Here is a 26,617-nt window from a genome sequence, read left to right as displayed (position 1 = left end):
CTCCTTTTCTCTCAAATACTTTCGGATATGCTCACCATTATTATTATTGAAGAAAGTGGCAGAGCCGGCCGGGGGATTTGGGCGAGTTTTGAAAAACCAGGGGAGAGAAGTCGGGTCGAATGAGAGGAATCTTCTGGAACGACAGACCAATAAAAAAGAGGTCGCTAATGTGTGCTCTTGCCTCCCCTCCTCTCTTCCCTTCCCCAGCTCGGCCTCGGCCTCGGCCTCGGCCTCGGCCTCTCCCCCTGTAAAGAAAACCATCCCGGTAGTTCCTGATCTCCCGCCCCGAGAAAGCCGAGTAAGTCTGTTCTTTTTCGCTTCTCCTGCTTCATCTCATCAGACGAGTATCTCACCGCCATTTTTTTTTCTCAACCTCCATCACTGGTAAAAATAAAAGAAAAACTGAAAATTTGCAGAACCAGTGATCCAATCTGACAGGGCCTCGCCCAGAAATGGAGGAGGATGCTCAGGATCAGCACAGTCAATCCAATGGTGATCCCTCGCTGTCCACTTCTTATCAGCCGTCCAATTTCCTGTATTTCTTTTTTGGGTGATCCTCGATACTCATTCTATTTCTGGAAGGTCTGCTAGGTCACGAGAGTTCGATTCATCAGCCAGAGTTAGTTTACGCCTGTGCCCAATCCAGAACTTCGCCATAAATTCCTCACCTCCTTTCTTTTATCTGTTCCAATTTTTATTCCACATGGTTAATATCAGATAATTTTGGAGCGCATATGCTTAGATTTGCATAAGTTTAAGCTTCTATGTAATTTATATTATACTTTTTTTATCTTCTAATATATCTCGTAGCTGCATTCTTAACCTAAGGGGAGAGTGTGTGTGTGTGTATATATATATATATATATATATATATATATATATCTTTTTTCTCTCTTTCTTTTTGTAAATCTTTCTTACACACCTGTTTCTGTATAATGTGCACGCGAATCTCTCTAGCTGCACATCTATATTTTCCATGCTTTTATTGTCTTCGTGATTTTGTAAGTTTACCGAAGGTATTGATCTACTCTAGTTGTCTCTGAGTTGATTCATTTTTTTTTCTCTGTTGGTGACATATTTAAGTGGTAGGTAATCATATGGTCTGTTTTGAGTCTAATCAAATTTATTATTGTCACTCTGGATGCCTTAATTTTTCCTTCTTTATGCTTTTTGTAGGTTCAAATGATGATAATCCAAATGATGATAATGAAATCATCACTGAGAGTTCCGCAGTTGTGCGTGATGAACCTCTCCGAGATGACAAAGGTCCCCCAAAAGTTGACTCTGAGGTGGAGGTCCTTCACGAAAAAGTCAAGAAGCAAGTTGTTAAGGAGGGTCATGGTCAAAAGCCAGCAAAATTTGCGACATGCTTTTGTACGTATCATATGATTAGTTCTACTATATTTTATCCATTTAATGAAGTTCACAAGCTAGTTAGTGACATTGCAGTTCTTGGAGTGATCCTGTGATCATGTTGCCGAAGGTTTATGCACTTTATATTTAGATGGCCATTTGCGTTTAGTTTACTGATGCATCAATTTTTAGCTTTTCATGTGATAAAGAGGTGACAACCAGCACATTAACCTTCAATCTTTATTTGATCTATGTGGGGTTGGCTATTTATCCTAATACTGAGCATGTGCGATGTATGGAAGGGTTGAAATGTGCATATTAATAAATGCTAGTCTTGAATTAATAGGTATTGTTGCTGGTGGTCCAAACCGAGAACGATTGACACGACGGTGTGAACGGGGTTCCGCCTGAGTTGTCTTGGTTGGTGCTGGTTGCGCTCCACCTTCCGCCAAGGAACCTGCAAACAAGCCTTGCACCACCACCAGGGTGGTGATGGCCCTCCGACGGTCAAGTCAGAGGAGATTGGAGGAGGAGAGATGATAATCACAAGTGGGAGAGAGTGCTCTGGGAGGTATTGCTTACCCCCCCTTCTCCCCCCAGCCGCATATATACCTGGCTGGAAGGTCTCTCAGGGGGGTTTGTCGTCGTGGGGCACGATAGAATGGCCACTGACATGGCCGTTACGGGGCGTCGTGGAGCAGCGCTGGGTACGGTCATGGCAGGGCGTAGTGGAGCTCCGCTTCGTACGGTTGATACAGGAGATCGTGGGCAGCATCGGGTACAGCCGTTGCAGGGAGTAGTGGAGCAGGAGGCCGCGGCGTGCCTCTGGAGAATAGCCTGTCGTTATCAAAAGATCTCCGACTCGGGGTCGGAATGCTGGATCATAGGGCAGCCGACCCGGGGTCGGGCTGCGGAGCCGAGGAGGTCCGACTCGGGGTCGGAGTGCTGGATCATAGGGCAGCCGACCCGGGGTCGGGCTGCGGAGCCGAGGAGGTCCGACTCGGGGTCGGAGTGCTGGATCATAGGGCAGCTGTAGCTTTCCTGGATACGCGTGCCGATCACGTGGGGCATGGCGGCTCAATTCCCCCATAACAGTAGCCCCCCACTTCCGAGCCTGGAACCAGAAGGGGAACAGGTGAAGGGAGTGATGTTTCGAGATTGCCGCCATCCTTCGGAGAGGCGCGCGCGCTTCAAGCTTCCCGCCTTCTTTATGGCGTATGGCGGTTGCTGCTGACCTGGCAACCTGAGGACTTCGACGGACATCCTTCCTTAATGGTGTCGATTCGCCTTTGGGGTGCGAGCGACCCTTCGGCGGCCAGGCGTCTTCTGGCGTCATCGAGGTGTCACTTGCCCTTTCGCCTATTTAATCGGGGGCCCTCCCCCGTCCGTCTTCTTCTTTACGGACATTTTCGAGTTTCTCCTTTGCGCTACCATTGTTGCCGCCGAAACGTTCGCTTGCTTTTCCTTTGACGCTCTCGGAGCCGTTCTTCCTCCTCTTCAAGTGAGTTTCCCACTCTTCTACTTTGAGCTCTTCATACTTTTTCTTTTTGTACTAGTGCACCCCAGTCGTTCCGGCCTTTCCCTCCTTCTTGACCCCGTCCTGACCGTAGATTTATCGGCCATTAGGGATGGGCGAAGTGGGAGCAGATAGCATCCAGTCAAAACTGGTCGCCGAGGACTTAGACGGATTTGTGGCTCGGTACCACCTTCCCGAGGCCTGCAATGTCACGCTCCCAGGGCCTGAGGAGAGGATGTCTCATCCTCCTCGAGGGAAGATCGCCATCAATGAGGGCATCCTCCAGGCCGGGTTCCGCTTTCCCCCTTCAGACCTAGTCTTACAGGTGCTCCGGGGTTTAGGAATGGCACCGACGCAACTGGTGCCGAACTCGTGGCATGCTCTGACGGTCTTCCAAGTTCTCTGTCGCTTGCATGCGATTCCCGCCACCTTGAACGTTTTCTGGGAGCTCTACGGCCTGAGCGGCCACCCTCAGGACAAAGGGTGGTGGTGCTTCGCAGCGCGGCGAGGGTGCGGCCTTGTCAAGGAGGGTCCTACCTCCATTCACCACTGGAAGGAGCGCTTCTTTTTCGTTGATGCAGACCCCTCCTGGGAAATCAGGGCAATCTGGGGGACGCCGATGAAGTCCCCAATTGGCCTGTCGAAGTTGTCGAGGGAGGAATCCGAGGGCGTCGCCGCCTTGAAGGGGTTGGTCGCCGAGGGCCAGCTTCCCCCGGTGGGCCGCCTTATTTCTGAGGATACCTTGGTGAACGTCGGTTTGAGCTCGGTCCCCACCGACCGTGAGTCCGCCATCGTTTCTTTAGCTCTTTTCTTCTCTTTCGTTCCTTCTTCCTTTCGGTTTCTCAGTCCCTGACTATCCCGTCCTTCTTGCAGAGGTCGACGACGTCATGCGGTCGGTGAAGTCGAAGGCTGTTGGTAGGGCGTCCCTGCTGGAAGCAGTCCGGAGGAGGAAACGAGCTCTTCCGAGCGGGGCCCCACCGGCGAAGAAGTCCCGTAAGGAGATACCTCCGATGCCGACCGACGAGTCCGGGCCCACCGGTCAGGGAGATGTCGTGGGCACCGACCGGCAGCTGACGCTGTATCAGCCCTCCGGTGGTAAGGTTGCCGCTACTCCGGAGGTGCCACCCGAGCCTGCTCAAGACGGACGGGTCGGACGTGATCGGTCCCCGACCCGGCCTTCGACTCGGTCGGCTCCTGATGACTCGAGGAGGGACGCGCCGAGGCCCCGGCCGAGCGGGACCTTATCAATTCCTGGGGCGACCCCCGCCCCGAGCGCGATCAGCCGGACTCTTCCCCAGGCGATGGATAAGGGTAAGGCTGCAGAACCACCATCCGGCTCCGGGGAGAAATCGGGGTCTGCCTTCACTACCGATGGCGCCCGAAATCTCATCGAAACAGTGTTGCTGGAGAAGGACCGTCGGCGGGTCCGGGAGTTGGATGTCTCTGACGTTGGGGCCGCCAGCTGCGTCTGTCTCATGTCGGTGAGTGTTCTTCTGGCCGTCTTTCACCATTTATTGGCTCTGTTGTTCTCCGCCTGACTCCCTTATTTTTCCTATTTCTTAGCTCGCCCAGTACATGATCCGTCTGGAGGAGTGCTACAAGGAACAGGCGGGGCTTTTGGCGAAGGCCGAGGACCGGCTGAAAGCAATGGAAGAGGGAGGCCGGGCTGCGGCAGGCAGGACGACCGGGGACCTCGAGGCGAGGCTCCGGGAGGCCGAAGAGCGGGCACTCGGCTTCGCCGCCCTGGAGGAGCAACTGTCAGAGGCTCGGGAGCAACTCAAAGCCGCCTCGGGCCTCGAAAGCAGGGTCAAGAAGGCGGAGGAACGGGCTGAAAAGCAGTCCCGGAAGATCGCGGACTATCGAGAGCGGTGGGAGAAGGCCCAGCGGTCTGCCGACAACGCCTGCGACCGAATCCGCTCTTTTGAAGCCAAACTAGGCGAACTGGAGTTGGCCCTGGAGAAGTCATGCACGGACGTCCAAGAGCTCCGTTCGCGCTTGAAGGAAGCCGAGGCCGCTCGGGTTGCTACCGAGGCGAAGCATAAAGAGGCTCAGGCTGATCTGCTGAGGGTCTCCTCTGAGGCCGAAGGCCGGATTGTGGCGAAGGTCTTGGAGGCCAAGGCTCAGATTATGGAGCGAGCTGAGGCGGAGCTGGCCGAGAAGAGGGCGGAAATCGGGCGTCAGGCGGTTGAGGCTTATCGCCAGTCCGCCGAGTTCGCCCATGATATGTCGGAGGCAGTGCGGACCTATCGCCAGTCTGACGAGTTCGTCCGTGACGCGTCGGACGCGGGGGCCGAAGCCTTCACCTTGGGCTTCGAGGAGGGCCTGGCAAGGGTGTCGGCTAAGTATCCCGAAGTCGACCTGAGCGAGATCTCCCTCCTGGACTCCTCTCCGGCGCCATCGCCTGCTGGTTCTCCTGCTGCTTCCCTACCTCCCGCGGACGAGCCCGGCGTTCCCGACCCGGGAGTTCCTCCAAGCTGACCTCTTGTACCTTTCATTGTCTTTTTTATTTTTGTATGTCGGCGTTTTGCCCAATTGTATGGGCCTCGGCCCTGAAAATTAATGCACGTTGAATATTTCTTCATCTCGCCCTCGTCCTCTTTTTTTTAGCTCTTGGTTGCTTCTTGCTGACTTTTGATTCCCGAAGTTCTTCCGGCGCTAGGCCAGGCATCCGAGGGTTAAACCTCAGGAAACTCTTCCGGCGCTAAGCCAGGCATCCGAGGGTTAGGCCTCAGGAAATTCTTCCGGCGCTAAGCCAGGCATCCGAGTGTTAGGCCTCAGGAAACTCTTCCGGCGCTAGGCCCGGCATCCGAGGGTTAGGCCTCAGGAAACTCTTCCGGCGCTAAGCCAGGCATCCGAGGGTTAGGCCTCAGGAAACTCTTCCGGCGCTAAGCCAGGCATCCGAGGGTTAGGCCTCAGGAAACTCTTCCGGCGCTAAGCCAGGCATCCGAGGGTTAGGCCTCAGGAAACTCTTCCGGCGCTGAGCCAGGCATCCGAGGGTTAGGCCTCAGGAAACTCTTCCGGCGCTAGGCCAGGCATCCGAGGGTTAGGCCTCAGGAAACTCTTCCGGCGCTAAGCCAGGCATCCGAGGGTTAGGCCTCAGGAAACTCTTCCGGCGCTAAGCCAGGCATCCGAGGGTTAGGCCTCAGGAAATTCTTCCGGCGCTAAGCCAGGCATCCGAGGGTTAGGCCTCAGGAAACTCTTCCGGCGCTGAGCCAGGCATCCGAGGGTTAGGCCTCAGGAAACTCTTCCGGCGCTGAGCCAGGCATCCGAGGGTTAGGCCTCAGGAAACTCTTCCGGCGCTAGGCCAGGCATCCGAGGGTTAGGCCTCAGGAAATTCCGCTCGTTGGTCGGCCAAGGCTGGCGCAAGCCGAGGCGACCGGTCGGGGCTTCCGGCTAGTCTGCTCCCGGGATGATCATCGGGTTAGCCAGGCATCCGAGGGCCGAGCCTCGGGAGATTCCACTCGTTGGTCGGCCTAGGCTGGCGCAAGCCGAGGCGACCGGTCGGGGCTTCCGGCTAGTCTGCTCCCGGGATGTTCATCGGGTTAGCCAGGCATCCGAGGGCCGAGCCTCGGGAGATTCCACTCGTTGGTCGGCCTAGGCTGGCGCAAGCCGAGGCGACCGGTCGGGGCTTCCGGCTAGTCTGCTCCCGGGATGATCATCGGGTTAGCCAGGCATCCGAGGGCCGAGCCTCGGGACATTCCACTCGTTGGTCGGCCTAGGCTGGCGCAAGCCGAGGCGACCGGTCGGGGCTTCCGGCTAGTCTGCTCCCGGGATGATCATCGGGTTAGCCAGGCATCTGAGGGTTGTCAAGCCTCAGGGAAATTCCACTCGTTGGTCGGCCTAGGCTGGCGCAAGCCGAGGCGACCGGTCGGGGCTTCCGGCTAGTCTGCTCCCGGGATGATCATCGGGTTAGCCAGGCATCTGAGGGTTGTCAAGCCTCAGGGAAATTCCGCTCGTTGGTCGGCCAAGGCTGGCGCAAGCCGAGGCGACCGGTCGGGGCTTCCGGCTAGTCTGCTCCCGGGATGATCATCGGGTTAGCCAGGCATCTGAGGGTTGTCAAGCCTCAGGGAAATTCCACTCGTTGGTCGGCCTAGGCTGGCGCAAGCCGAGGCGACCGGTCGGGGCTTCCGGCTAGTCTGCTCCCGGGATGATCATCGGGTTAGCCAGGCATCTGAGGGTTGTCAAGCCTCAGGGAAATTCCGCTCGTTGGTCGGCCAAGGCTGGCGCAAGCCGAGGCGACCGGTCGGGGCTTCCGGCTAGTCTGCTCCCGGGATGATCATCGGGTTAGCCAGGCATCTGAGGGTTGTCAAGCCTCAGGAAAATTCCACTCGTTGGTCGGCCTAGGCTGGCGCAAGCCGAGGCGACCGGTCGGGGCTTCCGGCTAGTCTGCTCCCGGGATGATCATCGGGTTAGCCAGGCATCTGAGGGTTGTCAAGCCTCAGGGAAATTCCGCTCGTTGGTCGGCCAAGGCTGGCGCAAGCCGAGGCGACCGGTCGGGGCTTCCGGCTAGTCTGCTCCCGGGATGATCATCGGGTTAGCCAGGCATCCGAGGGCCGAGCCTCGGGAGATTCCGCTCGTTGGTCGGCCAAGGCTGGCGCAAGCCGAGGCGACCGGTCGGGGCTTCCGGCTAGTCTGCTCCCGGGATGATCATCGGGTTAGCCAGGCATCCGAGGGCCGAGCCTCGGGAGATTCCGCTCGTTGGTCGGCCAAGGCTGGCGCAAGCCGAGGCGACCGGTCGGGGCTTCCGGCTAGTCTGCTCCCGGGATGATCATCGGGTTAGCCAGGCATCCGAGGGCCGAGCCTCGGGACATTCCACTCGTTGGTCGGCCACTTGTCGCTCGCCGCCCATCGGGGTTTCTCCGTGCCCAGCCGCGACCGTGTTTCTCCTCTCCTCCAAGCGTTGCCTGGGGGGAACACGAGAAGGGTATTAAACGCTAATTAATGCGTTACCTGGGAAATCAGATCGCCAGTTGCTGCTGGTGAGGAGTGTTAGTTGAGCGGCCGCGATACGCGGGTTCTTCGAGGAGGATGCGGCCTGGGCGCGAGCGGAGACACGTGGACCTAGGGGTATACGTCACCCGGATCGTCCTGCACAAAGAATGCGATTTAAGGAGAATGACGCTTAGGAAATCGCGGGGAGATACGCCTCGGGAGCCGGAACGGCTCCGGATTCAGTGCGCCTGCATTTATTGGAGCCACCCGTATCGGAACTACCAGGGGGCCGCAGCTTGGCTATAAATACAGGTGCAGGTACGATGGAATTTGCCAAGCCGGAGCTGCAGGTTGCCATGGATCGCGGACCTCCTCCTTGGCATATGACTGAGAGACTCCTGTCGAAGGAAAGGGGAGGCGCTCCCCTTACAACTTCAGCCAACTAGCCGTTTCATCTGGGATCAACAAGGAGGGTCTCCCCGGCGGAACTCCGCTCTAGGCGTTTCATCCGGGATCACATCTCCCCTCCTTGAAGTTCAGCCTCCCGGTTGAGCTCTGCGCCGGACGCTCAATCCGGGACCGCGCCTCCATATACTCTTCCCCCTCGAATCCCTTCTCTTCCCTACCACTGGGGAAGATGGGAATATCCTTTGGAGGCGGCGTTCCCCTGGGGGCAGCGGGAGCTTCTTCTGCGGCGGCTCCTCCTCTTTTTGGTGAGGTGCTGGATGGCGCCTCCGGTTAGAAGCACCCACTTCTGGTGGGACTGCAGCCGCCCTGGGTTGAGGGTTTGGGTCCCCACCTCTTCTTTACTTTCTTTACTCCCTAATTCCCCTCTGGGAATTCCTTGTAACCACACGAGCACGCCATTGTAACCAGAAATTATTGAAATGAAAAGCATTGCACCTTTTTAAATTGTCTTTCTGGCCTTGTTGTTCTACTGGTAATACATCCGCAGGTTAGCGGAATTCCAGCCCCTTGGAATTTCTCGGCCATCTAGGGCTTCCAACTGGTAGGAGCCAGGTCGGTTTACCCAACGAACTTTATACGGGCCTTCCCAATTTGGCGCTAGCTTCCCACCTTCCGTAGGTTGAGATGCCTTAGCTCGCCTCAGCACCAGATCTCCAATTCTGAAAAGCTTCGGTCGGACTTTGGAGTTGTAATATCGGGCCACCCTCTGCTGATACATTGCCATCCGAACCTGAGCCATTTCCCTTGCCTCTTCCAAGAGATCCAAGTTCCCTCGGAGTTGCTCTGAATTGGCCTCGGGTCGGTGCGCGGCCACCCGAGGCGAGGAGAGTCCGAGCTCCACGGGGGCAACGGCTTCCGTGCCATAGGTTAGGCTGAAAGGCGTCTCTCCAGTAGGAGTCCGTTGTGTGGTCCGATACGCCCAAAGGACATTCTCGAGTTCCTCGACCCAAGTTTGCCCCGTCCGGCCGATCCGCGCTTTGATACCTTGGAGGATTGTCCGATTTGTGACCTCGGCCTCGCCGTTGGTTTGGGGATGCGACACGGATGTGAACCGATGCTCGATCCCGAATTCCTCGCAGAAGTCCCGGAAGTGCTTGTTATCAAACTGTCGACCGTTATCCGAGATGAGGACCCGAGGTACTCCAAATCGGACAATGATGTTCTTCTTCACGAACTTCCGGACTTGTGCCTCCGTGATGGTGGCCAGTGGCTCTGCCTCCACCCACTTGGTGAAGTAGTCGATGGCGACAATCAAAAATTTCCGCTGGGCCGAAGCGACGGGGAATGGTCCGAGGATATCCATTCCCCACTGTGCGAAGGGCCAGGGCGCGGTGATTGGCGCCAAGGGGACAGAGGGGACTCTCTGGACGTTGGCGTGGCGCTGGCAGGCGTCGCATTTCCACACGTGGTCCTTCGAGTCCTCCAACAAGGTCGGCCAATAGTAGCCTTGCCTCATGATCTTATGCGCCAAGGACCTAGCCCCCAAGTGCGATCCGCAGATGCCTTCGTGGACTTCGCCGAGGGCGTAGGCCGCTTCCGCGGGGCGGAGGCACCTTAAGAGGGGGGCGGTAAACGAGGTCCGATACAGCCTCCCTTCATAAAGTACGTAGTGGGCGGACTTCTTTACAAGCCGCCGGGCCTGATCTTCGTCTTCAGGGAGGATTCCTTCGGCGAGGTAGGCGACGAGCGGGTCCATCCAAGACGGCTCCGGATCAATTGCCATCACCGCTCCAGCCCCGTCAATGCTCGGGGCATCCAGGGTCTCCAGGTAGATTGCCCTCGACAAGTTGGGCGCGTCTGCGTCCACTAGGCGGGACAACCTGTCGGCCCTGGCATTTTCGCTCCTCGGGACCTGCTGAATGTCAACACTGCCGAGGTCGGGAATGAGTGTTTGCACCTTCCGGACGTAGCTCTGCATGGTCGGGCTCCGCGCCTCGAACTCCCCTCGAACCTGCCCGACCACCAGCTGGGAGTCGGTGAAGACTTTCAGACGCCGGATGCCGAGCTCCTTGGCGAGTTTGAGTCCCGCGACTAGGGCCTCGTACTCCGCCTCATTGTTGGTCACTGGAAATCCGAACCTCAAGGCATACTCGGCTATCACTCCATCGGGATTGGTGAGGACCAGCCCAGCCCCTCCACCTTCAGGGTTCGACGACCCGTCGATGTGGAGCGTCCAGATCGGGAGATCGAGGCTGGGTGTCTCCGGCGGCTTAGGTTCCGCCTCCTGCACAGTGCACTCAGCGAGAAAGTCCGCGAGCACCTGGGCCTTGATGGCTGGTCGGGGCTGGTAGCGGATGTCGAACTCACCAAGTTCTACTGCCCACTTCACCAGCCGTCCCGCATTCTCTGGATTGCTGAGAATCTGCCGCAGTGGTTGATCGGTCAAAAGGGTGACAGAATGAGCCTGGAAATAGGGGCGAAGCCTCCTGGTCGCAGTCAGCAGCGCGAAGGCGATCTTCTCAGCCTTCGTGTACCGCGTCTCGGCATCCCGGAGGACTCGGCTGATGTAGTACACAGGCTTCTGAAGTCTTGCCTCTTCCCGAACCAGTACTGCGCTGACTGCGGTTGGGGAGACCGCCAGGTAAAGGTAGAGCATCTCCCCCTCTTGCGGCTTGGACAGCAGGGGAGGAGACGCCATGTACTCCTTGAGCTGGTCGAACGCCGCTTGACATTCGGCCGTCCAGAGGAAGTCTTTTGGGCGCTTCAACACCTTGAAGAATGGTTGGCAGCGTTCGGCCGACTTTGCCACAAATCGTCCGAGCGCGGCGACCCTTCCAGCGAGCTCCTGAACCTCCTTCACTTTGGTCGGAGGGGACATATCTTGGATGGCTTTGATCTAGTCCGGGTTGGCCTCGATCCCCCGTTGGTTGACAATGAAACCGAGGAACCTCCCGGCCGAAGCACCAAAAGCGCACTTCGCTGGGTTTAGCTTCATGCGACACTTTCGCAAGGTGGTGAAAGTCTCCTCCAGATCTGCAATGTGCTGGACTGCATGGCGGCTTTTTACCAGCATATCGTCCACGTACACCTCCATATTCCGGCCGATCTGCTCCTTGAAGATTTTATTGACGAGGCGCTGGTAAGTGGCGCCAGCGTTCTTCAGACCGAAGGGCATTACCTTGTAACAGTACAGCCCCCGGTCTGTTATGAAGGCAGTTTTCTCCTCGTCCTGTGGAGCCATCATTATTTGGTTGTAGCCGGAGAAGGCGTCCATAAAAGACAGTAGCTGGTATCCGGAAGTCGCGTCGACCAGTTGGTCTATCCGTGGAAGCGGAAAGCTATCCTTGGGGCACGCCTTGTTCAGGTCGGTGTAGTCGACGCACATCCTCCACTTCCCGCTCGCCTTCCGGACAAGTACGACGTTTGCCAGCCACTCGGGGTAGCTCACCTCCCTTATGAAACCTGCCTCCAAGAGTTTGTCTACCTCCTGGTCGACCACCCGGATCCGATCCGGGGCACAGTGTCTCTTCTTTTGCTTTACTGGTCGGTGGGTCGGGTCGACGCTGAGGGCGTGAGAAACGACCTGCGGGTCGATCCCAGGTACATCGGCCGCCGACCAGGCAAACACATCTGCATTGGCTCGGAGGAATTCCACTAACCGGAGCCGAGCTTCCAAGTCAAGGTTGGCACCGACCCGGACCGTGCGGTCTGGGCGGCCTTCTTCGAGGGGAACTTCGATTACGCCCTCAGCCGGCTCCCCGTGCCGCAAGGCCACTTCGTCTCTGGCGTCAAGTGACTCGACGCTTAGGGCCTTCATGGGCTTCTTCCCTTTGAGAGTTGCTAGGAAACACTGCCGTGCGGTCGGCTGGTCACCTCGGACCTCTCCAATCCCGGCCGCCGTGGGGAACCGCATGAGCAAATGATAGGTAGAAACCACCGCGCGAAGGGCGTTCAGTCCGGGTCGTCCGAGGATAGCGTTGTAGGCCGAGGGGACACGGACGACCAAGAACCCGAGCCGCACCGTGGCTTCTGCGGGTGCAATGCCCGCAGTCACAGGCAGCTCGATGACACCTTCGGCTGAGATAGCGTCTCCAGTGAATCCTATGAGGGGGGTGGATGTTTTGTGCAACAATTGTCGGGACAAGCCCATCTTTTGGAAGGCCTCGTAATACAAAATATCAGCTGAGCTTCCACTATCCACAAGAACACGCCTTACATCATAGTCCGCCATAGTGAGAGAGATCACCATGGCGTCATCGTGGGGAGTCTGAACCCCCTTTACATCTTCATCACAAAAAGTGATTACATTTCCTACCCGCTGCCTCTTCGCGACGGCCACTCCTGATACTTCCGCCGAGCCCCCTACGTTCCTCACGGGCCGAGAGCAGCCCCCAGTGATGGTGTGGATCACTCCCGCAACGGGTCGATTCTGCTCCCGAGGCTCCTGAGGGGCCGGGTCGGCTGGACGTGGATCTGCGGGGGGACGTCGGTCGTTTACATATCGACCGAGGCGCCCTCTGCGAATGAGAGCCTCGATCTCGTCCCGAAGCTGGAAGCAGTCTTCGGTATCGTGGCCGTGGTCTCGGTGGTATTCACAGTACGCCCGAGAAGGCTTCCTCCCAGGGATCTTCTTCATCTGCCTCGGGACCGGGAGGTCCTCCCGCCCCTTGACCTCCATGAGGATCTGGGCCCGGGGGGCCAGGAGTGGGGTGTACCGGTTGAAGCGTCGGTGCGGAGAACGAGGGCGTATGGCGCTGTGGTTCCTTGCTGGCGACGGGCTTCTGCGCCGGCGTTGAGGCGTCGGGCTCCTCCTCTGGGGTGCCTCTTTTCGCCTTTTCTTCCCGGGCTTTAGAGGGGCCTCGGCGGCCTCCTTATTCCGGTGGGAAGCTGCCTCCTCGGCGTCTGCATACTGGTTTGCCCGAGACAACAGCTCCGGGAAGCTCCGCGGCAGGCGTTTGTCCAGGGAGAAGGTGAGTCTGCCCTTCCGGAAGCCTCGCTTCAGGGCTGAGAGAGCCACCTCCTGGCTCAAATTCCGGACCTCCAGTGTTGCCTTGTTGAAGCGGGTGAGATAATCCCGCAGGCTCTCTCCCTCGTTCTGCCGGACATCGAAGAGGGAGTCGGAGACCAGTCTTCGCCGGCTACTGACGGCGAAATGGCTGATGAAGAGACGGGTGAACTGGTGGAAGGACTGGATGGAATTAGCCTCCAGGCCGGCGAACCACGCCCTTGCCGGGCCGCGGAGGGTCGCCGGGAAGGCCTTGCAGAGGAGAGGATCCGATGCTCCATGGAGGAGCATAAGAGTCCTGAAACTCTCCACGTGGTCCCGTGGGTCCGCCGCCCCGTCGTAGGGTTCGATCGCCGGCATTTTGAACCCCGGCGGGTTTAGGGTCCGCAGGATCCTTGAGGCAAGCGCCGGCTGGGAGGAGATCTCCAAGTCGGCGAAGGGATCTTTGGAGTGGCCCTTCAGGACCTGGAGCTGTCTGTGGAGATCATCCACCCGCCGGTCCAGGGAGCGCGACCGGTGGGTGGGAGACAAGGAGCGGCGCGAGGGGGACCGACTGGAGTGCGGGCCCCTCGAGGACTGGGGTGTCTGAGAACGCGCCCGGGTCCGCCTCTCGTACCCCGCGCAGCTCCGATGAGAAGGTCCTGGCAGAACGGACCGCACCCGAGAATCCTCCTCGCGCCGGCGCTCCTCTCCATGGGAGAGGAAGGAGCGCGGGTTGTGAGGAAGAGGCGAGTGCTCGGGGAGCAGCGGCTCCTGAGCCCGCTGCGGCACCCGAGAGATCACACCCTGTAGATTCTGCACTGCCTCCGCGAGGGTGCGAACCTGCTGGGCTAGCTGGTCGAACTGAGCAGGTTCGACCGTCTGAATGGGAGGAGAAGCGGTGGAATGCTGCTGAGAGTGTGTTGGGGGCGCAGCAGCCTCCCGGCCAGAGGCGCGAGAGGCTCCGCGACCGGAAGCATTGGAAGCTCCGCGACCACCTCGCCGTGCCATTACGATCGTTCGGAGGTTCGGTGCCCTTCCTCTAGCGCCAACTGTTGCTGGTGGTCCAAACCGAGAACGATTGACACGACGGTGTGAACGGGGTTCCGCCTGAGTTGTCTTGGTTGGTGCTGGTTGCGCTCCACCTTCCGCCAAGGAACCTGCAAACAAGCCTTGCACCACCACCAGGGTGGTGATGGCCCTCCGACGGTCAAGTCAGAGGAGATTGGAGGAGGAGAGATGATAATCACAAGTGGGAGAGAGTGCTCTGGGAGGTATTGCTTACCCCCCCCCTTCTCCCCCCAGCCGCATATATACCTGGCTGGAAGGTCTCTCAGGGGGGTTTGTCGTCGTGGGGCACGATAGAATGGCCACTGACATGGCCGTTACGGGGCGTCGTGGAGCAGCGCTGGGTACGGTCATGGCAGGGCGTAGTGGAGCTCCGCTTCGTACGGTTGATACAGGAGATCGTGGGCAGCATCGGGTACAGCCGTTGCAGGGAGTAGTGGAGCAGGAGGCCGCGGCGTGCCTCTGGAGAATAGCCTGTCGTTATCAAAAGATCTCCGACTCGGGGTCGGAATGCTGGATCATAGGGCAGCCGACCCGGGGTCGGGCTGCGGAGCCGAGGAGGTCCGACTCGGGGTCGGAGTGCTGGATCATAGGGCAGCCGACCCGGGGTCGGGCTGCGGAGCCGAGGAGGTCCGACTCGGGGTCGGAGTGCTGGATCATAGGGCAGCTGTAGCTTTCCTGGATACGCGTGCCGATCACGTGGGGCATGGCGGCTCAATTCCCCCATAACAGGTATGCTATCACTCTTAGTCATGCTTTTCGAGAGGAATGCGAGAGTGTAATTGTGAGAAAGAAGTGTATTTACTAAAGAGGTTTCACATCTTGCCAAGCTTTCTAGTTGGTTAATAGCTGAGGCAAATTTTGCCAATGCATCATGTTGACCTTGTCCAAGTTAAAAAGAAAGTTGTTTAGAACAATGACTTCTTGTGCTAAAGTAGGTTGTAAACACAACAGCTGTCTAACATCCAGATATGGTTCAGCTCCCGACGAACCGGGCAAATGGAGTTGTCTGATCATGAAGTTTAGCACTGTATCCCAACCTGTTTGACCAAGCTTATCTGATCCCAAAAATCTGCTTCGGGACAATAGTCTCTTGTCTGAAAAACAAGTTCTATATGTCAGGTATTTGTTGCTGTTGGAAAAAAAAAAGCCCATTGGTTTCTGTCTATTTGTCCCAAGATCAATCCTGACTTGGATTCTTGATACCCTATTGGTCGCTATGAATCTTTTGCACCTATATACAACACAGTCTTCTGAGACTCTGTTTCTCATACAATTGTTCATTATTGAGTCACGAGGAAACCTCAAAGGCAGTTTGGCCTTCACATAGAAACTTTCAAGAAGCAAAATCCTCTATTGGTTCTTTTCTGACTCATTAATTGTTGCCCTGCCCTTTAGATTCTTCTTTTAAAAATTAAAATCATTTTTCAATATTGAGCTCCTGCCCTTTCATTTTTAAGAGCTCACTTGTGCTGTACTACACAAATGTCAAGATGTTTACCATATCATTAGACTATAAGTCTTATAGCTTCAGAAAATATTTACTTGTTAATTGTTACTGCTATGAGAAAAAAGAGATGGTGGATGTTCAATGTTTTCATTCTAGAGCAGCTTGAGTTTTATAATTGAAGTATTTATTTGCTAATAAGACATTAATATCCTTTTCTACAGGTATATTTCTAGTCATATTTGTTCCACTCTTTGGTTAAAACTACTTACTAGAATGCATGCACGAGCAAATGCATACTAGAAAAACAAACAATAAACCTTTAAAAGATTATAAAAATTAAGTAACACATTAATGTAGAATATTTTTTTATGCATATAAATACACACACACACACATATATATATGTATATGTATGTACTTACATATATGTACATGTATATATGAAGCAATAATATATAGAAGTTGCAGTGCTTCACTAGATTTGTTACAAGAATGCAAATAATATATAAGGTAAGCATTCATCACAGATAGGATTTATAAGAAAAGATTAGGAGGAAGGTTAGAGAAGCGAGATACTTGGGGGATATCAGTGTGCTTATGGGTGTAGAGGTGGAGAACTGTGGGTAGCAATGTAGCATATGAGTGAGGGAGAGAGAGAATTGAGTTTTTTCTGAAGTCTTGGCATGTATAAAGCATCTCTCAATTAGTTTCGACTGGGATAATACATGTGAGAGAGATGGGCGAGAATGAGGCAAAGCTACAACCAGTGGTCGACATGATGTCAACCATCTAGAAATTAGTGCCAAATTCCTAGCCAAGGCAAAGCTATGTGAGAGAGTGGCATGCCATGACCCATGAAACCTATATAGCCAGTTGGCAGGTAGAATGATCTACCTTTATTGGTTTTAGCTTAATCTCATTCTACGAGGAGCAACTGTCCAAAACTCCCCTTTTGAAAAATGATCTGAACAAAATTTTGACAAAGGTAGAAGTTTGTAACTTTTGATGTAGGGAGCTATATACAAGGCACAAACGTGGCAGAGAATCAAACAAATGTTTTCCCTCTTGATGCTTGAAGGTACAGTTTCTTGAGCAAGGAGCACCTGTTCCTCCCCAATGTGTCCTCACAATTGAAAGGCAAGCCCCCCCCCACCCCCTGCCAAAAAAAAAGAGATCAACTATCATGGAATACTGCTAGAAGAGGTCACATTTTGGCTATTACTTGTATTATCTACATCCTGTAAATTATATGTTTAATGTTCTAAAAGCTATGGCAGTATGCAAGCAGTCAGGATACCACTTGGCGCCTAGACACTAAGTAGGTGGCTAGTTGGCCATTAGTTTTCGATAATTACAAGTTCAAATTGATAACATAAGTTGAAAACTGAACACAAAAATAATTTACAAAAATAGCAAAAATTATAAAGACTGCAGAGTAGGGGTGGCAATCGGGTTAGGTCGGATACGGGTCGGGTTGGATGCGGGTGGGGTCAAAAATTCATCAACCCAAATCCGACTTGTTCATTAAATAGGCCAAAATTTCAAATTTGAATCCGACCTATTTATTAAACAGGTAACCCGATCCGACCTACATAATCCATTTATTAAACAGGTTAAATGGGTTAGACGGATTTTTAACGGGTTAAATGAATTTAGATAGGTTAAGTGGGTCGGATTAAACATGTCAGAAACAGGTTAAGCAGGTTTCAAACAAGTTAAATAGATTTTAAACAGATTAAATGGGTCGGGTTTTAACCCGACTCAATTATTAAACGAGTCAAAATTGGTTAAATGGGTCAAAAGTTTAAATCTGAACCCAACCCATTTTACGACCCAAACTCGTTTATGTCAAACCCAAACTTGCTTAAAGCGGATCGTTCGCCGGTTGGGTTGACGGGTCGGGTCATAAATTGCCACCCCTACTATAGAACAACTTAAGCAGCCAATAACAATAATTAATATAAGAAAATAAGCATCTTCATGTAGCAAGAGAAGGCGATGTAGTAATAGAATGTTAGGTGTAAGAGGAAGGAGGGGAGGAAGAGAGCAGCAGCAGCCAAAAGGAGTGAAGGGTGAGGAAGGACAGCCGAGGAAACAAGAGAAGAGGTGTGGTGCAGTTGGAGCATTAGGAGGAAGAAGAGTCACAACCAACAAGCATAGGGTGGTGGAAGAGGCACTCAATAGGGTCAAAAGAAGTGAAGCAACCATAGGAGGTAGCAAGCAGATGGAGGAAGTTTATTTGAAGAATATTATTCTCCTGTGTGGCTCATGATGGAGCATCTAAAGCTGGGCATTATTGTCGAAGAACACCAGTTTTGTGATATTTCGGAGATGTTGTAACCTATGAATCCATCTAGATATGATAAATTAAAATTCAAAACGCATAAGAAATCTGGGTTCTTTTTCTTCTATTGGGAAGAGCTTATTGTTTTTAAGCTATACTTTATGCTTCATCTTTGTTCGAAATAATGTGAATTACCTTTCACCAGCTGCATCTAAGTATGGTTAATTAGTTAAGAAATATGCTGTCACTGTATTGCTGCATGTTGCAAGTCTTGTCCTTGGTTTGCCTATATGGCTATCTATAATCGTTACAACTTGCATTGCTAAGAGGTCTTGTCTCATGGAAGATTATTAAAGAATAACAATGAACAGATTTACCGTATAAGTTTTTTTAGTGGTTCCCTTTGATGTGGCAGTACACTATAGGGCATGGGTCGAAAACTCTTCACACAAATTTGAAGATACGTGGCAGGAACAGCGACCAGTTGAACTTATCTTGGGAAAAGGTATTTCATTTCATTATATTTTTTAATGCATCTTTGGTTTTTTATATGTTTTTGTATCTAGCTGGAGGATGATCTTATTTACTGCATGGTGTTAGGATTTCAGTGATATGGTTTCTCTGCTTTTTTTTCTTCTCACGGTCCCAAGTGGCATGAAACTTGTACACTTGGTCATTGACTTCTTATTTTGCTTAATATCCTCTACAGGTCATTTCTGTCTAAATAATAAAAAAAGGGGTTCTTTTGGCTCAATTTTGAGTATTATCGAGCTATATTTTCCTGCGTCAGTTTGGCATGGGTCAAAATCCTGCATGTATGCAGGGTATTGTGGCAGACATGCATGTCCTCTGCCCAGACCAGCTCAGCGTCAGTGAACACTCAATGTGACACATAGCCATATTGTGCCAATACATGGCAAAAATCAACAGAAAATACAAAGCCCCATGAGTAGCTACTTTTAAAACACCCAAGGTAGAGGAACCTGTTTGTCTTCTCAAGGCAATATCTGTATAGCTTCAAAATGATGAATGAACTTTTTAAATGGCATGAGTTATTCTCTTAAACATTTTTCACTATATGAACAACACCAAAATGCTAAAAGAAACTCAAATCTTAAAAAAAAGGGTTACATGTTCCTACTTCATCAGTATGTATCACTCTGCATTTTGTTGCTTCACTGCATAATGGTCAATACCACTATGACAGGAAACAATGCTGACTAATTCTTGGTCTCCAAAATACCAAGCTATAGTATGCATTTTATGATATTATACTTGTGCAACAACCATGGAACCCAGTAAATTATTCCAAGACTAACTACTACCGAGAAATTAAGTATATGTTCTTTTAAGAGTTTGAGTACTCCGGTCTCTATTCTTGCTGTCTAAGAGCAATAAATGTCTAACAAATTATGATACACTAAAATATCCTTAATGTCCTATATTCACATTTAATTTTTTTAGTATGCTTTGATTAACAAAATTGTATAAACGAAGATGATAAAGGGAAATAAATGAAAATAAATGCCAAAAACTTCTTAGGTGTAGGGAGTATGGAGAAAATTCCAGATCACATATTGAACTAAAGAGAACTCAAATTCTACAATTTAGCTAAAATATGAAGAGTAGCACTAGGATAAATTCATGGAGGATAAATTCATGGGATAAACTCATCTCAGTACGCCTCGGTACGGACCGGTATACATCTCGGTACACCTTGGTATGAGCGGTACGGGCCTTGTATTGACTTGAAGGAGTGTTTCGTACTGGTTTTCTCTTGGTATATTATGGCACGCTCCGTATCGGGCAGTATGGGGCGGTATGACAGACCTTGCTAGAAACATATTACATATTTTCTGGATAAGAACAAAAAGCAAATAAATCAGACTGTTGTAAAAGATAGATATCACATTAATGGTTTTCAACGACCTTAACTGACAAGAAGTTTGAATTGTTGACTCAACTCAAAAACAAATCCTAAATGCAAATGTTATAAATAGATGAAAGCATACATGATGTCCATTATCATAACCACATCATATTCAATGAGGTGTGAGCTTATTCAATTATATAATAGTAGTTATATTTTTAGATCTTGCATTCCATTCCTTTCTTTTCGCTTTGTTCATGTTATAGAGAGAAACACATTGGAAGTGATCAATTAAAAGTAAAAAACGTACATGTGTATGCAATTTTTTAGCAGATGGAAAGAGTAAGGAGTTCTAGTTTGAGCTGCCCATTCAACACATCCCCCACTCCCCCCACCACCCCACCCCCCCATGCACACATGAAAAAGGGGAAAAAAAAAAAAGAAGAAGAAATAAAGAAAGAAAGGTTTGTGTGTAGGCCACTGCTGTCTATCCAACTATGCCCCATTCCCACCTTTCCCTATTTTGTGATTCTCAACCTTTACCCTGTTCCCCTGGCCTCTGGCTCCAAGTCTGATATATTGGTATCAGGTAAAAACGTTGCAGAGCATTTAATGTAGGAAATTCTGAGCATTCAAACCACATAATTTGAGCACTCAAAGGCATTTGCTTTTGTCCTTTTTAAAATAACAAAAAAAGACATATATTCAGATAAAGTGGTGGGTGGACTTTTAAAGTTATTTCACCCCCTTGCACTCCTTTTGCACAAGAATTTTAGTACAGCACTGCATTCTATAAGAGAATATAGTCACACCTTTCTCAGAGGAGGATAAGGAACTTATGTCCAATAACTATCATTTCTTTCTAGCACAAAAAAAAGGAAAAAGAAAATTCATTTCTCACCATATCTTGGGGTGTACAATGTCATACACGAATGCTATATGTTTCATGAACTTAAAACCTTATCATCAGAACCTAAATAAATGAAATAAAAAAATAGGGTCTAATTTAATCAAGAACTAACTAGTGCCTTATGACTATCAAAATGGAACTGTTTGGCAAGTTTATCACCTCTTGCAAACTTGTCAAGCTAGCTCAAACTTCTATAAAGTTGAACTGTTTTGATGGTTTATCAATTATGGACATTTGATGTCAAAGAATTAGATAAGTAGGAATCACACTATAATCATAAACCATCAAGCCTTAACCCAACTACTTGTGGTTAGCTTTATGGATCCTTGTACACCCTGAATTCCTATTGAGGGCTAATACAAATTTTGATCATATTTCAAATTTAACTTTTCTTTTGTTACTTTAGTCTTCACTATAGTACTCTAGAAGGCTGAAATCAAAGTGGAAAAAACTTGATATAATTTCAAAGAACTAAAATACTAGAAGTCACATGGCAGAAGTTTTAACTCTGTTCTGAATTAATATTGAAAGAACTTGAAATTGGCTAATATACCTGAACCTTGTCACAAACTGAATCAATTCTTTTCCTAGGTCATCTAGTCTGAACCATATATTCATTATTGAGTTGATTAAAGAGAAATAATATTTATAGAAATATTACTGATGATACTCATGCCGCAACAGAAAAAACAGAAATGACGGGGTTGGGCATAGGTGTGGCAAGCATGAAGAGCGGAGAGCATGCGCTGTTACATGTGGGTTGGGAACTAGGCTATGGAAAAGAAGGAAGCTTTTCATTCCCAAATGTGCCCCCTATGGCAGACCTTTTGTACGAAGTCGAGCTTATTGGTTACGATGAAGCCAAAGAAGTATGTCATCTCTTGTTTTTTCTGATCTGGCATCTTATAGCAGTTCCTCTGGTTCTTGGTGTGTTTTATATCTCTAAATATGTATATAGATTTATTATATTTAAACTTTGATGCTTAGACAATAAAAGAGAAAAAAATAAACTTCATATATTAGTGTGACATATATCTGATTAACAGGGGAAAGCCCGAAGTGACATGACAGTAGAGGAAATAATTCAAGCAGCTGATGGAAGGAAGATGGAAGGAAATTCTTACTTTAAGGAAGAAAAGCTTCAGGAGGCTATGCAGCAGTATGAAATGGTTGTCAACTATAAGTCACCTGGCTTTGTTCATATTTGTTTTCTTTTATTATTTTCAGTTTTGCAGGAAGTCATAATGAATGTTTCCTTCTTTTGTCAGGCAATAGCATATATGGGTGATGACTTCATGTTCCAATTATTTGGAAAATACAGGGACATGGCCTTGGCTGTGAAAAATCCATGTCATCTTAACATGGCTGCGTGCTTAATTAAGCTAAATCAATACAAAGAAGCCATTGGACAATGTAGTATTGTACGTTTATTGATTAAGTTGGTTTATATTTGCTTGCTTACTTTGTGCTTATTTTCTTCTATTGACCATTGCTTAATAATGTGACAGAGATCTGATAAATAGGTGATTCCTATATGCACGTCATATTGGAAGCTGCATGTCATATTTGAAGCTATGTTTTCCTTTTTCCTTTTAGATATTATCATGTAGTTTGTCTTTCCTTTTCAAGTTTTTCTATTAAAATTCACTCACTATCTCTTTCCTAAAACAAGAGTTCTTCTCTACTCCCATGGAGCAGTGGCATAAGGTAATTTTATTTTCAAGCATTTTGTACAAATTGTAGAGTGTTGACATCATGTTGGAAACTTGTTGCAAATTGTTCTCAAAATTCAAAAAAGTATACTATGAATCAATAGGCTGACCACATGTAAATGGGACAAAGTTTGTTTTTTGATGTTAACCTAAATGCTTTATGGGAATGTTGAACAATAAGATGGGCACAGACATGTTCACTAGGTTTTGCAAAGCTATGAGTATTGAATTGTACATGTGACAAACAAAACTGGAATGATAAATTAAAACGCTCAAGGAAGCTTATATGTTACTCCAGATGGATTTGAAGTGATGAAGAACTCTTTGAACTTGTGCAAGGAAAAACTAGAGAAGGCCTTGGTAGGGTTTGGAAGAGGGTAGACTTACATAAACCTTGATGAAGTTGTAAGATTGGAATTGGAATATCCGTATCTGTTGAGGGTGTGAACTTTAATAGGAGTGAGTCCCCAGTGTGGTAAACCTCTTCAGATATTGGCTATTGTAATCTTTTAGAACTTGATTTTCCTTTTCTCTTGTATACCTTATGAGAAAGGAAATTTATGAAATTTACGGTTCAATCTTTTATGGTTTTCTTTTCAACCTTGTTGCCTATTTTACATGATAGTTTTGATTTTGGAAAGCCGGTGTTGGTTGGCTCTATAAAGTATTCTGTCACCACTCTGCAAGAATGAAAGAATGTTTTACATTATACTCTCTAAGTTGGGCATCTGAGGGCTGTGCTATTTTAGTTTTTCTTTACATGAAGGGTGTCTTGATCTTGAAATGATAAATTTGTAAATGTTGTGCACTGATTAGAGTTTTCTTGCTATTGAGGTTTAGAGTATCTTCTTTTGTCCGAATGTCTTTTAGGACCAAGAAATTCACGTTAACAGATGTCATGTTGAGATAAATCGGTGATTTCACTAAGTTTGTCAAGTGTAATGGGCTCTCAGGTATTATCTGAAGATGAAAACAATGTGAAAGCATTATACAGACGAGGAAAAGCCAGAGCACAACTTGGTCAAACAGATGCTGCCAGGGAGGACTTTCAAAAGGCCAGAAAATTTGCCCCAGAAGACAAGGCTATCGTGAGAGAACTGCAGCTGCTTGCTGAACATGACAAAGCTGTCTATCAGAAGCAGAAAGAGATTTATAAGGGGATTTTTGGACCGCGGCCCGAACCCAAACCCAAGAGGTTGAGTCGGGTGGTTGTTTTCTGGCAATGGCTTGTATCTTTGATTTGCAGCCTATTCAAGCGTCGAAGGCCTAAAACTGACTAAGCATTTTGTGGTAAGCACCAAATGAGACCGCAGTAGAACACTGACACTTGTTGTCAGGATATCAGATCTTCTGTTTTTGTTAACTTAATTTATTTTTAAAAGGGATCATAAAGGTCTTGCATTGCATGTTCCTTATATTTTCTGTTAGTGTTGATGCTTGTTTTTCGTACTGAATAGAAAGCGCTCGCTCTCTCTCTCTAACTGCTAAATTTACGTTTGTGAGAATGAATTGATTTAGTGGGAGTGGGAGCTCTGTGATCTTCTAGAAACAATCCGAATGCTGTGCCAGTTATTTACTGATACATATGGTGCAATCCATTTCAAGTATAGAAATTTTGCACCTATTCAAACATTTATAAAGAACATAGGCTGCTTCTTAAGTTTGCTCGTTTTCTCTGCTGCTTAAGAAATAGCTGCCTGTAAGATGGCTATGTGTTGCCAGGCACTTCACATTTTATGTCTTATTTGGATCATATGAAATTTTAATGGGCTACAGACTGAAGTTTTTGTGATATTGGCAGGCGACTGAAGTTTGCTTGAACAGACAGCTTCTGAAAAGCAAGTGTGGCGTCATTTTTCTAATTAATCTTTACCAGGGGGAGGCATCAAATTTTAGTATAAATTATCTTCAAATCCTGAAGAACAAGAGGCGAGGACTTTGTAACATTTGTACAAACAAGTGGAAAAGAATCTCGAAACATGCTTGTGTTATAATGTTACTTTTCTTTTAAGGAGATGTGGCCTTGACTGGTTTTTTTTTTTTTTCCAAAGTCTGTCCGTGTATGAACAAATTCCAGAAGTCACTGTGAAACCTGTGATGCTTTTTGCCTTTGTTGACTTCTTTATATGTATATCTTCCATTCTTTTTTTCTTTTTGGTTCATCACTGTTCATTTCTATTATATTTACATGTGCCTCTGGTCTTCACTCAAAATGCAGCTGCTTAATGAATTGCAAGAAATAGCAGGTATAGTCACTGAGGATATGCTTGCTTGATCACAGGCTAGACATTTTTCAGTGCACAAAGCCAAAGACCTGCATTTCCTCTTCTTTTCAGACTGTTCAGTTTTTAAATGTTGTCAATTTCTCCTCTTTCAAGCGGAAAAACAAAAAAAACAGAGAAAAAAGTTGCCCAATATCTTGCCAAAGTTTACATCAGGAGGAATAAACGACCCGTTTCCTGGTTTTTAGATCATTGAAGTGCTCATGCTAGACCTGATGATTTGTGAAAAAAGACAAAAAAAAAAAAAGTGAAAAACTAATAATGCAGCGGATTGGATAGTATCTTATCTAGTCGATATTTTTAGGGTTAATCTACCGTTTTAATTTTTGAATATTTTGTTTTTTGATTATTATGGTATAATTTTTCTGATTTACCAAAAAGAAAAAAGAACGGGCAAATGGAATTGGTACGGTCTCTGGAGTCTACTTGTGCAAGGAGATTCCTTGACAAGATGCAGCAAAATTTATACCATTTGTCTATTTGTTTCTAAGTTGGGGGATAGCCCATGAACTCTCAAGCAAAATCCTCTCCTCGTCCCTAAGCCTCCAATCCCCAATCGATTAGTGATTTGGACCAAGAAACCTGCTGGGTTTCCTTTTGGGAGTACCAAGACAACCAGTGAGGGCCCATCCCATCCATCCACAACTAGAGCTGTCCTGTTCCATGGTCTTAATCAAAAGCTGTTCAGTTGTGATAACATTAGAAGAAAAGGTCTCACTTCCCCTCCTGTATGTAGTTTTTTATGTGTACAAGATAGCTCAGATTGACACTGCCTAATTCCTATGGCCAAGCAGCTGGTGTGAGTGAGGAAGAGGATGTACCATTGCCAGAAAATTGTATGGAATACTAGTAGAATATCTATCACACCATCTAATCTTACCGGTTCTAGACTTCTAGTTGTGCGCCCGCATGGAATCCCCAGTCATGGAGCTTCTTGTTTGTGTTTAGCTTTGTCTTGAGGCTAAGAATCATAAGGAATTGACTCGATCGATTAACAATTAGTTATTGAATTTTCAAAAAAAAAAACATTTCACAAACATATCCATTGTTTTGTTTATACAATTCTTTGTTTTGTTATAACCAAGTTATCAAGTGAACAACTTAAAACTCTCATAACTACTTTATTTTATTTTTTTTCAGAAAAAAAAACTCTCGTAATGACCAACTTATGGGGAACATTGCTGCTGCCCTGGCCTGTGTGATAGGTATGCAATTTTTTTTTTTAACATATGGTGTATGATGCATTTGAATTCTGATTACACTTTATTTATCATTAGGATTTTGTTGAAACAAATCTTAATCAGCAGAATTATGAGAAGAGACGAATGAATTGATTTTTTTTTTTGGGTGGATAGGACAGATCATATAATTTTAGTATAAATGCATCCAATAAAGTCAGAAAACAAAATATTCTGAAACTAAATCAGGAGGGTACCATAATTCTCCTATCTGATGTTTTCAATATGCTCCGCCGCCAATGAGCTGAAATTATAGTATAAACCATGAATGAGATGGACACTTCCAGAGTTTTTGAGAAAAACATCTTAAAAAGATATTTAATGCCCCAAAAAGTTTGATTAACTGTGTGATGGCCTGGTTCGGGCCTGGTCCACTTGACTGTAGCACAAGCCCTATCACGAATTTAAAGTAACCGTAGTATGAATATCCGTGAGTAATGTTTCAAACTATGATGTGCTAAATAGCAGAAGAATAATTTATTAATTTATTTGCAAAATGAACTTGGAACTATGTTTATGAAATATTGATGATTTGTTCATTGGTTTTATGATTTGTTTTAATATATTGCACTATAAAATATATTTTTGTGATAATTGTTATTTTTATGAA

General features: G+C 48.5%; 1 protein-coding gene across 10 annotated transcripts; it reads left to right on the top strand.

Moving 5' to 3' along the window:
• Positions 1 to 36: 36 nt before the first annotated feature.
• Positions 37 to 24,638, top strand: LOC103696990 (peptidyl-prolyl cis-trans isomerase FKBP42-like). 10 transcript variants are annotated; one of them, XM_089925203.1, is made up of 9 exons: positions 37 to 298; positions 398 to 492; positions 1,177 to 1,374; positions 18,411 to 18,500; positions 21,460 to 21,644; positions 21,822 to 21,944; positions 22,044 to 22,196; positions 23,441 to 23,777; positions 24,289 to 24,638. In XM_089925203.1, exons 2-8 carry the CDS (start codon positions 453 to 455, stop codon positions 23,765 to 23,767), a joined length of 1,116 nt encoding a protein of 371 aa, XP_089781329.1. In that variant the 5' UTR covers positions 37 to 298; positions 398 to 452; the 3' UTR covers positions 23,768 to 23,777; positions 24,289 to 24,638. The 10 variants fall into 10 exon arrangements, 9 of the variants coding, with proteins under 9 accessions (XP_089781329.1, XP_089781327.1, XP_089781333.1 ...); XM_089925204.1 differs by having other exon boundaries at positions 46 to 298; positions 417 to 492; XR_016396348.1 differs by having other exon boundaries at positions 21,822 to 22,196; positions 22,284 to 23,777.
• Positions 24,639 to 26,617: the final 1,979 nt, after the last annotated feature.

This window comes from Phoenix dactylifera, chromosome 9 (genome assembly GCF_051530095.1).
Source record: "Phoenix dactylifera cultivar Ajwa chromosome 9, Ajwa_hap1_PhDact_Kaust_v1.1, whole genome shotgun sequence".
NCBI lineage: Eukaryota > Viridiplantae > Streptophyta > Magnoliopsida > Arecales > Arecaceae > Phoenix > Phoenix dactylifera.
The sequence above is the reverse complement of the archived record's forward strand: the minus strand, read 5'-3'. Positions and strand labels throughout refer to the sequence as shown.

Bases quoted from the DNA above. Each gene is read 5' to 3' on its own strand.
- LOC103696990 (XM_089925201.1), top strand. From the start codon at position 453: ATGGAGGAGGATGCTCAGGATCAGCACAGTCAATCCAATG. The intron at 493-1,176 runs GTGATCCCTCGC...TGCTTTTTGTAG, and splicing joins TCAGCACAGTCAATCCAATG to GTTCAAATGATGATAATCCA. The intron at 18,501-21,459 runs GTATTTCATTTC...ATGCCGCAACAG, and splicing joins TGAACTTATCTTGGGAAAAG to AAAAAACAGAAATGACGGGG.